This window comes from Bolinopsis microptera, chromosome 8 (genome assembly GCF_026151205.1).
Source record: "Bolinopsis microptera isolate Bmic1 chromosome 8, MBARI_Bmic_1.0, whole genome shotgun sequence".
NCBI classification, from domain to species: domain Eukaryota; kingdom Metazoa; phylum Ctenophora; class Tentaculata; order Lobata; family Bolinopsidae; genus Bolinopsis; species Bolinopsis microptera.
Genome location: NC_087079.1, coordinates 15,613,171 through 15,624,221, shown reverse-complemented (window position 1 = coordinate 15,624,221; position 11,051 = coordinate 15,613,171). Strand labels below are relative to the sequence as shown.

At 37.4% G+C, this 11,051-nt stretch overlaps 2 protein-coding genes across 2 annotated transcripts in view; both read right to left on the bottom strand.

The window, feature by feature from the left end:
• Positions 1 to 11,051, bottom strand: part of LOC134819361 (splicing factor 3A subunit 2-like) — a 41,442-nt gene that overhangs the window by 23,011 nt on the left and 7,380 nt on the right. The gene's annotated exons all lie outside the window — the stretch shown is intronic.
• Positions 6,763 to 11,051, bottom strand: part of LOC134819360 (F-box and leucine-rich repeat protein 13-like) — a 41,006-nt gene continuing 36,717 nt past the window's right edge. The window contains exons 4-9 of the mRNA XM_063829286.1: positions 10,749 to 10,780; positions 10,323 to 10,458; positions 8,743 to 8,903; positions 8,227 to 8,381; positions 7,707 to 7,810; positions 6,763 to 7,584 (exon numbers count right to left, since the gene is read on the bottom strand). Coding sequence (XP_063685356.1) covers positions 6,980 to 7,584; positions 7,707 to 7,810; positions 8,227 to 8,381; positions 8,743 to 8,903; positions 10,323 to 10,458; positions 10,749 to 10,780 — 1,193 coding nt within the window. The 3' untranslated portion in view covers positions 6,763 to 6,979. The remainder of the gene's footprint in view (positions 7,585 to 7,706; positions 7,811 to 8,226; positions 8,382 to 8,742; positions 8,904 to 10,322; positions 10,459 to 10,748; positions 10,781 to 11,051) is intronic.

The window sequence follows — 11,051 nt, the reverse complement described above, 5'->3', positions numbered from 1 at the left end:
ATATGTGGGGCCTTTTGGGGCGTTGGCCCCCCCCCCCCCCCCCCTGAATGTAATGAAGTGCAACAATCTATCTTAATCCTAGTGATTGATGGTAGTCATGTGCAGTTGAAAATGAGCTATTACAAGGCGACGTGTTTGTGAGTCACAAGCAATTGCCTTGTTTTCATGTTAACATGACTACCATTGATCTTAAGATTATTCACTGATTTATCCATCATTACCACTGACTTGTCGAATGATACCAAACGTCAGCTAACGAGTAACGTGAAGTATGATCAAGCTTGAGCAGGAGCAAAATTACAAAAATCATCTTAAGGGAATAGCTGTCCAATAAGCGTAACTATACTACTACTACTACTACTAGACAAAGTCTGATCTACTACTACTAAGTCCGATTTATGCCAAAACATTCCCTCCATACATCCCGGTTCCGCATCAGGGTTTGTAGTTCTCTTTAGAGTTCAAGTCCCAACTTCCCTCAGTAACATAGACAAATAGCTAACAAGGACAACTGTAGATGTATCAGTGTTCTAGCAATGTATTGATTGATTATGGACCCCATTCTCAATATTGTGTACAAATAAGGAATCTATCTGCTGCTCATAATAGTTGGAGAGTTATCCTGGAATTGGAAGCTATTCATCCAATGCCGCTTCACCCAGATAATCGAGGGTAACGGCACACAGCCATACAGCATCAGGTTAGAAATTCTTAATTCAACTACGTTAGCTGAAAGAAGAATCCTGTTTACTATTAAGTGCGATATAATCAAAAACTCTTAAAAAAGGAATCATCGTAAACATTTTCTTCCTGAGAGTTATAACCTCTCAGAATGTTAAGAACTCTTGTGTGAATAACTCAAAGATCAACCGAGAACGTTTCAAAAAGAAATGTGTCCCAAAAGGAATTTGTTCTGATCATCATTGGAAAAAAAACAACGATTTGTTTTCGAGAAAAGGTAAGTGTGCAGATAGGACTGGTCGTATCAGTTTATTAACAACTCCATCAAAGTTTGTTTACAAAATTACAATTGATCTTGTGCAGGTAAGGCAAAAATGTGACCAGGTCAATAAGGTTATTTCTATGCATGACTAAAACTGTTGGGTTTAACTTTTAGGTTTAGTTAATGTCTTAGCATGGGATTAGGTATGGGATAAGGCAGGGATTTAGAGTATGCAGTGGATTTGTAGGAGCAAATAGGAAAGAAAAATTTAGGAAAGAAAAATTTTTATTCACCACAAAACAATCAATACATAATGTTATATTCATAAATAAATTCAAATTTCAATTTCAAACACATATACAGTACGCCGCGCACACAGCCACAATTTTCAATTGTTCAGAAATTCGTAGGTCAGCTTTAGGAGCCGCGCACAGGATCTATTTGATTGTCATCTTACAATTACATGTCACATTTCTTAATTACTAGAGCCAAAATTTCAGAAGCAAAATAATTTAAAACATATTTCTGTCGTTCACGCAGTACAGGCCTGCGATCTAATTAATAGATCGAATAATATTAATGGAGAAATTCCAAAAACCGCGCGCTCGTTATTTGTGATTAAATTGAGTGCGCGCCTCTGTGAACAGCAGTACCGCTCAAGCATGAAGTACTAAGCGGTACGCAGTTCTGCGTGAGGCGTAGACATTTGTAGCACACGTTTCATTCAACTAATCAATTATGTGACATGTAATTATATTAAAGCAAAAAGAATATAAATTTTAGTAATAATTGACGTAAACATATGTGTTTAAATAACATTTATAATCTAGCGAGTTACCAATAATATAATACTATTTGTTTGTATTATTGATTATATATGTTTACACTAGCCTATATTATGATGGAGATATACATTATATAATTGCTCCAATATTCAACACTGCTAAACAACAAATACCTACTCGCCCATCGATGAAGCAGTTGCCAAAACAAAGCTCAAAGTTAATATACCTTCGTACTTCGTTTTGGAAACTGTAGAATGCCAGTAAATAATTAGTGTTTCAATCGTGTATTCGATGGGCAAGCACTCGCCACTCGAGGCCGAGACAAACGGCACCGGCTCCGCCCTGCAACCATGAAGTAATGTAAGCAGTAAGGCAGGGCGGTGGTGTGCGCCGTTTATACGGCCCACAGCACGAGACATTTTGAGCTCCAAGACTTAAGACTATAAAAGTCCTGAGTTAAACGTAGCGACTTACCATCGTCAGCCGTCAAAAATTTAGAATTTGTATGTTATAAACTCTACATCTGATATCAGTATAACATGTAACTTATATACTCAACAAATGGCGGATGGGGTCCACAAGCCACAAGATACCACAAGAGACTCGCTGAAAAACTATCCCAGAAGAGAGGAGAAGACTATGCGGCTATTATGTGTTACATGCGCACCAGGATTAGATTCTCAATCCTCAGGAGCACCCTGATAGCGGTCAGGGGTGAGAGAGGGAGACGGCAATCGTATACATTGCCAGTCAGTGTAACTTCGTTTAACTTGATACCTGCCACCATGGACTATGAATGTTTCTAGACACTATCCTTTTGATATTGAGATATTGGTATCTCAGATCACGTGTACATCGTTCCTTTTTTTATGACACAGTAATTTATTGACACTCACAGCTATAATTTTAATCATTGAATCAGTATTTTTATCTATTAACTTATTACATATTTGTGCTCTGCTTTAGCATCACTTGACTATTAAAGTTCAGGCCATGACCTTATAGTCAGCCAATTGGCCATTGCTATATTATGTGTATATTGTTTGAATATTCTTTTCCTCAAAAAAAAAAGTATAACATGTAATTTAGTTTGTTATTGGCTATACACGTGGGTCAATTAGTTTGATTTGGTATGGTTCGACCGGGAAAGTGGTCGAAATTAGTGCTCTTAATGAGTCATCACTGTCGTCTGAATATTAGAGCGGGAACTTCCCAAGTTTCGGCCGACAACGCGCGCGCACAACATCGGCGCGCAATGCTATGCGCGCGCGTTTCCATATTGCTGTGTCATTCGGCGGTTGCGCTCAGCGTAACTTGGAAATGAGTTGTATGTTGTTTACCTAAATTCAAGCATGGTAATCATAGATAAGCTTGTCAGTCAGTAAGTGCTTCAGTGGGAATAACAGGCAAATAAATATCACTTCTTAATCAGAATTCAGTGAAATTTTTGTCACACCACTCAGTTCCATACCGGTTTTGAGCTCTTAGAAGTGACTGTTTAAGTAAATTCTTGATAGATCTGCATGTGGAGGTGAAATTTAACGGGCCAACTTTACGGAATTCATTCCACAGCCATGCAGATTTATAAATAAATTGATTAGTTGGAGAGGGTGTAATGAACAGATTATCTTTCCTATTTGATATGTTGAATAAGTAGTATAACGAAATTGGTACTCGTGACTTATTGATCTTAAAAAGTTCCATTAAACAACGGTATCTGTACAGGTTCTCTGTAACAAGTAAATGAGAGGTTAAGTTAGTAGGCATATACCGTTTACAAAATAGGCCTAGCTTGGAAATAACAATTTTATTGAAATACAAGCATCACAACATTTTAAGGAACAATTTTGATGATTTTAACTTTCGTCATGTTTTGATTTAGAAATGAAAAATTTGATCATGATCGCGTAAGTAACGACAATTCTAGTAGCCATGTGCTACATGCTATGGTGTTAACGAGATAAAAACGAATGCGAAAAATGAATGGAAAATGAAACAATACCTACGTTACACTAACTATTAAAAGTTTCAGTTGAAAAATTCAGTTTAAAGGTATGAAATTAAATTTTGACGTTTTAAGTTTACATCTACAGACTGAATTTTATATTTACACGTTTAACGAGCGCTCGATTTTAAAATTGCAGAGATTATGTATCGCACCTGGTACACCAAACCCTATATGGGCGGCGCTCTTTCCATGCTTCTTAATTGCAGTTGCACAGAAGAAGTAAAGTGAAGAAAGGCGAGCAAAAAAGTAAAAAAGTAAAGTGAAGAAAGTCGAGCAAAAAACTAACAAGTTAAGTAAGCATTTCACATTTACTTTAAATGCAGCTTAATAGTACTAAATTAATTGGGGATATCAGGATTTTTTATTTATTGAGCAGGCGTGCTAAATAATTTTACATTCGATCTTCGAGATTGTTCTAAAATTGAAATCAACTTCAACTTCATTTGATGTATTTTACTGGGCCGCGCTCAGCCTGTCATTCCGCCTAATCTCTATTGTAATTTACCAACATTAAAGCCTGCGGTCCGCAGGTAAGATGTATTATACTATATTTTTGGACGCTGATTCCGAATAACCTGGGGACCCCATGCTACTATATTATGTTCATAAACTTAAATAAAGATTTGGCGGAAAGATGCAGGCTGAGCGCCGCCCAGTAAATTTCGAATCACACCCCCTGACATATATGGTTAAAATATGGTTAAAATGCTTTTGTATCACGTCGTGACCCCCACAGTCGTTTCACTATTGACTATGGTGTTTCTACAATACAGGTTTCTACAATACAGGGGGAGCCGCGCACTCGCGCGCGGCGGGTCATACAACGCGAAAAACTGTTCATGTTTCGATCACGTGATATGAACGTACAAGGAAGTTGGTCTAATTTCTCGTTATAGGGGTTACTGTTGTATTACGTCGTGACCCCCACGACGTAATACAACACTTTGGTAGTGTACACTGTACTGTAGAGTTTCTGCGATACAGGGGAGCCGCGCACGGCGGGTCATACATCCAATGACAAAGTTACTGTTAGTGTTTCAGTTACCTGGGGACCTCAGGCTATTATGTTCATAAACATAAATTAGGTGGAATGACAGGCTGAGCGCGGCCCAGTAAGTGTTTCAGCAAATGCTTATGTTAAAGACTGGGTTAAGGTTAGGATGACCACCCGTAGCGCACGAGTGCTCGGCTCCAGCTCCCCCTGTATCGACGTATTGTTAAAACTTTACACTTAGTGAAACGACAGTGGGGGTCACGACGTAATTTCTCGTTAGGGATAGGGTTTCAGCAAATTGCAAATGCTTTTGTTAAAGATTGGGTTAGGGTTAAGGTTGGGATCAGATTAGAGGGTTAGCAGTTAGGGTTTGATTTGTATCACGTGGTGACCCCCACTGTCGCTTCACTATAGTGTAGTGCTTCACTATAGTGTACCGTCTTCGACGATACAGGGGAGCCGCGCACTTCGTGCGCGGCGGGTCATACAACGTATGACATGACAAGGTTTGATCGAATAGTCGTTCAGGACCAGCTAGAGAACGGGTTGAAAAAGTCACGTGACAGTCGAGTGTAGAGTAATTAATCATCATCCTTTATCATTTATTTAGATTAGAATATAAACAAATTTGATCGCAAATATAGGGCAACTGCCAGCTCTCTAGCTCGTTTATATTATATAAAACTTACAAAGTTAAACTAAAAAGATCTGTTGCAGCATTTCCATTAGCATTATTCATGCTGCGCTCATGTATGATGTCATTTTACTTTTAGGTAACGACTCGGACTATACTAACGAGTATCAAGTTTTGTATTTCGATTCCCTATTCCCGCTCATCTCCGAATATTTAATTTTGCGCGCTACATTAATATAACTATATAGTCAATGTAATAAGCGCCAAGCGCGAGCACAGAACTTTTTTCTCCGATTTCGATAAATTTGGTACCAAAAGTTGTCTAAAAATGTGAATAAAATAAATCCACCGTGTAGCAATTTTCGGAAAAAATGCTACACGGCGCTTGTTCGCCGCGCGTGCTTTTTTCGCGCAAATTTTTAGTTTTTGGCCTATAACTTTCACATTTTAAATTATTACCACATAGTTATTATGGTATCGTAATCAGCTCATCGAGACGAAACTTTTAGTACTACTATTTTAAGATTTAAAGGAATTTTTTTTCAAAAGTTTTTAATCTGAACACAAGGGTCCCCCCTTGTGTAAAATTTTGTACAAATTTTCGAAAAATTTGGTGCTTTAAATATTATAATTTTGGTACCAAGAGTTGCGTCTCATTACGATTCTGTAAGAATTATTTCAAAATATTCAATATTTTAGGAGTTATAGGCATTTTAAGCAATAAATTAACCATTTTTCGTCCATAGTACACTTTTGCAATGCACAGCAACAGGAGGCCCACATACATCTCAACGAATCGTGCTACACCGGTACACGGTGAATTTTCATTATTCACAGTTAAAGGCAACTTTTGGTACCAAATTTATCAAAATCAGAGACAAAAAATTCTGTGCCAACTCATGGCGCTTATTACATAGACTAATAACAAATAAGCTTTTGTGGTCATAAACACCGATTATTGAAAATTGAAGATATGGCGGAATGACTGCATTAGTATTATATTATAGGCATGCGCCTAATCGCCGCCCAGTAAGACACTCAGAGTTTAACAATTACAAATGCCTAATTAGACAATACAGTTAGTAAGTTGGAGATCTAGATTTTAGATACACTAATAATTCAAATTGTGCATTGACTTACCTGTACTGGGGACCTCAGGCTTTCTCTGTGTTCTGTAAATGTTCATAAACAGAAGATGTATTGACAAGATGCTCGATAGGAAGAACAAAAAATTACTTTAGTGTATAGTTAAACACAGCTTAATTTAAGATACTGCACATTGTAAACTACCCAAGAGTTGGATTTCAATTTCAAATTAGCTCTGAACAACTCGTGAACTACAATTTCCATAATATGGGCCGGTTTCATATAATATATCGAATTGAAGACAAACCTGTACCGCGTAAATGGCAGAGAAACTTATATTTATTTATCAAGTTACGCTACTGAGCTATTCTTGTGGCCAGTAGATTTTTTAAATATTTCTAAGATAGTACACTTTTTTAAATCATCAATCCAATAATAACATCCTCAATGAATAAGACAATATATATGGTAACTTAACATAAATGAACCTACTTATAAAATTACAACGATCCAAAGTTCAAAACTAAAACTAAAAGTCTAAAACCAAGCCTGCATTCAATTTACTTAAATTACTCAAATTTCGAATATAACTGCACCCAAAAATACTGATCCGTTCCAGCTTCTTACATTTCTGTACAATCTTTCTCACACATTCATCATTAACATCAGAGCAGAAATTAAAAGAAACCTGTTTTAAAGTTGTACAAAGATAGTTAGCTATAGCGCAACACCCTCTAAAGGAAACAGCAGTAGACCCCAGATCCAGCGCACTGAGAGGGTGTTTAACCAAATACTGGATCCCAATACTGGTAACTTTAATACATCCAGATAAATCCAGCACGTTCAGACTGAGCAAAGTCCGCGCTATCTGCTCCAGTACCACGTCAGTAACCATGGCAACATGAGATAAAGATAACGTATGGATGTGGGGGTTTGCTTTCAGCAAGTCCATGACACTGTCACTTGAAACGTTCTTACAGCCCCTGATGTCCAGGATGAGAAGTTTATCCAGTTTGGCACTGAGGGTGTGGATGGTGGCCGAGTGGATCTGGTTGCAGTTGCCCAAATACAAGGATGTCAGGTTAGGGCACAGTGAGATCTGGGATATTGCTACACTGGAGATGTGGTAGCACCCTGTGGAGTGTGGGATTTTAAAACTTAAATATAGGGCAGCTGAAACACTGACACAAGTATTAAAAAAGATCTCATAGTCATATAATACCCAGGGGATTGTCATGTAATTTAAAAAGTTTTACCAGTGATATCAAGACAGGTCAGGTATCGGTAGTGCCGTTGGAGCAGTGCTCTGAAACTAGTATCTGATACTCCACTACACATCGGGATACACAGCTGCTCCAACCTGCAGGTAATTATATTAATCAGTAAGTATCGAGCTAGTCTTTCTTACCTGGTAATACGACTTAAATCAATTGGTACCAGAATCTATGTCTGGGTTTAAATACCTCTCCGTTAAAATATCCGTACAGTAAAGTATCTACATTCTACTGAGTTCGCCAGGTCTGGCACACAGCCAGCACATGTCACAACAGTGCAGAGTAGTATTTACAGTGTACAGTAACTCGCTACGGCTAAACATATTTTCTCTTTTGGGTAGATGTTTCAGATCGGAAAGTACCGTCTTCCCTCAAAGTTACTCTATACTTGCAATCATTCTGTATTGAGAAGTTTAGACACATCTCTTACACACCTTGTCCCACCTGCAACTCACCTTAAAGATAATCTGCACGAGTGTGGTGTGTAAAGATATTCACATACCTGTGAGTTCTCTGAGCAAGCTGAGTGAGCGCCTCATCTCCCAAGTTACAGAGAGACAGATGAAGAGAAGTGAGGTCCCTACACCGCGCAGAGAGGTGGAGGAGGAGAGAAGCTGAGACTAAGTCTCCTCCTTTACAGTCAGTTATTGTTAGACCCTGCGGGGACCATGTTACGTGTCATAGAAAGAGAGAGAGAGAGAGAGAGAGAGAGAGAGAGAGAGAGAGAGAGAGAGAGAGAGAGAGAGAGAGAGAGAGAGTGTGTAACATTTCTCATCCGATTACCATTACACTATATTAGGTACACACTACATAATATATGCTGTATGTCATTATAGCCCAGCGATGAGTTAGGTTCGTTGCGATGTTAGTCTGGTTTTGTTTTGTCGCTGAGAATTCTTTAGTCGGAAATTTCGAAAGCTTTTCAGCTTCGTTTAAGACTCCCTCTTGATAATATCATAATTCGTGTATGCGTTCAATTCGAAGTAATATGAGGCTAGTCGAGTAATGTCTAACAAACCTTGAGTGAGGCAGAACAGTTCCTAAACAGAGATCTGAATCCCAGAGGTGAGAGTTTCTTTCCGTTGCAACTGCTGAATGTGAGATATTTAGGAGATCTCTCTCCAATAGCTTGGAGATGTGTATCTGTCAGATCCCTCCCACTTACTGTAATCTTGCTCCCTGTGTAACATGCATAGTGGTAAAGTGTGATGGTTAAAGCACTCTGCAGATTGATTTTACTGACAAATTTCTTATATATTTGATGTGATCGTTCTTTATAAGTTGAAGGAATCTGGAACAGTAGTTTTTATGGTTAGTTGCCCCTCAGCAAAACTTTTCCAGACCTCAACTTAGCATTTCACACATCAATAATACTCCGTAGTGGACATAGTATGGTCAATAGATGCATCTCTCAAAATTTATAATATGAATATTATCCTTTATTAAAATATTTCATTGAATCAATGATTGGACAGTTTTTAAATTTTAACACAATTTAACAATTTAACTCTATCAATCGCTGTTTGACGATTCTTGCAATATTCTAGATTAAAGATTTGTCTTGAAAAATAAGGAATAGGCCGACAAAATTTGTTCTATCGGCAAGATATATGATATCAGCAGCTGTGCGTCTGGGTTCACAATTTTGGACTTAATTTAAAGTTCTGTTCCCATGGTAACACCCCATGCGACTTATAGAAAGACGCGCAAGCATTTTCAAAAAGTTGAGGTAAACAACGAAAACTTTATGTCGGGACACAAATTTTATGTAAGGTGTCCGCGCGTGCCGTTTCGACCACTGCGGTTAAAATTTGATATTTTACAATATTTTAGAATTTAGTGGGGGTTATCATAATGATTGATGGAAGTATTATTAGAGACTTGTGAAATATTATTTTGTAGCATAACAGATAAATTGTAAGATTTCGCACTTGTCATGCAACTAGACAAACTTCTGGAAGGCACTGCATGCAAAAATAGAGTGAACCAATCATTCCAACCTGAATTTTAATAAACAAATCGTTTTTGATGCAGAGATGAATAGAAAATATAGCACAACATGCTTGTGATTGCAGTAAAGTTAAAATAGTGAAGGGCCGACAAGCAAATGGAATGTCGAAGAAACTAAGAATCTCTGTGAACTTTAAGAATGTAATTCAGATGAATGAGTTATTCGACCGCTGCATTAAAGCATTAATAATTCACACGCCGTGTGATTAGGTCACACGAGAGTGTAATTAAGTGTAAAATGTAGAATGTACGAGTCATGGAATGGAGTTTATGTAATGTAATGAATGATGTAATACATAATTCTGTAGTCAGTGCAAGACACACATTGTATAATTTTTCAGATTCAGTGTCAAATTTCCATTTGTTGCAAATTTTATCTTATACGTTTACGCCTCTATCTATTCGCGTGCACTTTTAAAAATAGTCTTTATCGATAAAAAGCAGTTGTTTTGTTTGATTTTTCAATACTTAAAAAAAATTTTCTCATCTTATGAGAAGCCATCTTTCTTGAACAAAAATCGTTTGTTAATGTAAACAGGCGTCGAAACGAAACTAACAACTTAAAGTCTGTAAAAAGGAAACACTCACAAATAGAGTAGTCAGCAGCAACATGTTGCAGATAAGAACAAGAGACCGTCAGTTCCACTAGCTCTCCATGGGAAATGTAGCCCATTATTTTAACCCATATCTCAGCTGGGAGGGATGTCCACTGTACAGGGTAGTTCTGGTGGAATGTGGGAATGTAGTTGGGAGGGGTTGGTGTGGTTACAATTAAATAGATAACAAATTATATGTATAAAGGTATATAAGTGTGTCGGTTGTAAGAAGCTATCATTAATGAGCAGTTTCATAATTTGTTTGGTCTAATTACGTTTGAATATTGTTAATTCTACACTTAATTACTGTTACTCGATTTCATCTATGATGCAGAGCGTAGTTTATTATTATTATTAAGTTAATTGCATCAGTAAGGTATGTGATTGATAAATTCAATATATCTCCATAGCAACTCACCTCTTCGATTCCTCTGTAGTATATGCTAACAGCTGAAATAGAGGAAGATTAATTAACTTACTTTATTATGTACAAAATCTGTTAGATTCCGTTACTTAGCAACAACAATTGTAGCAACACTAATACAATACTCTGGTTGATTAAATCAATTGTTTTACCATACTACTCAACTTGACAGCATATATGGCAGATTATAGTCTAAACTGATTACAACACTACAAATCTATTACATTTATCGAGTATTATGTAATGGGATGGAAGTCTTTTCACCAGGTGTAGCCAGTCCACACCCTGGCTCCATAA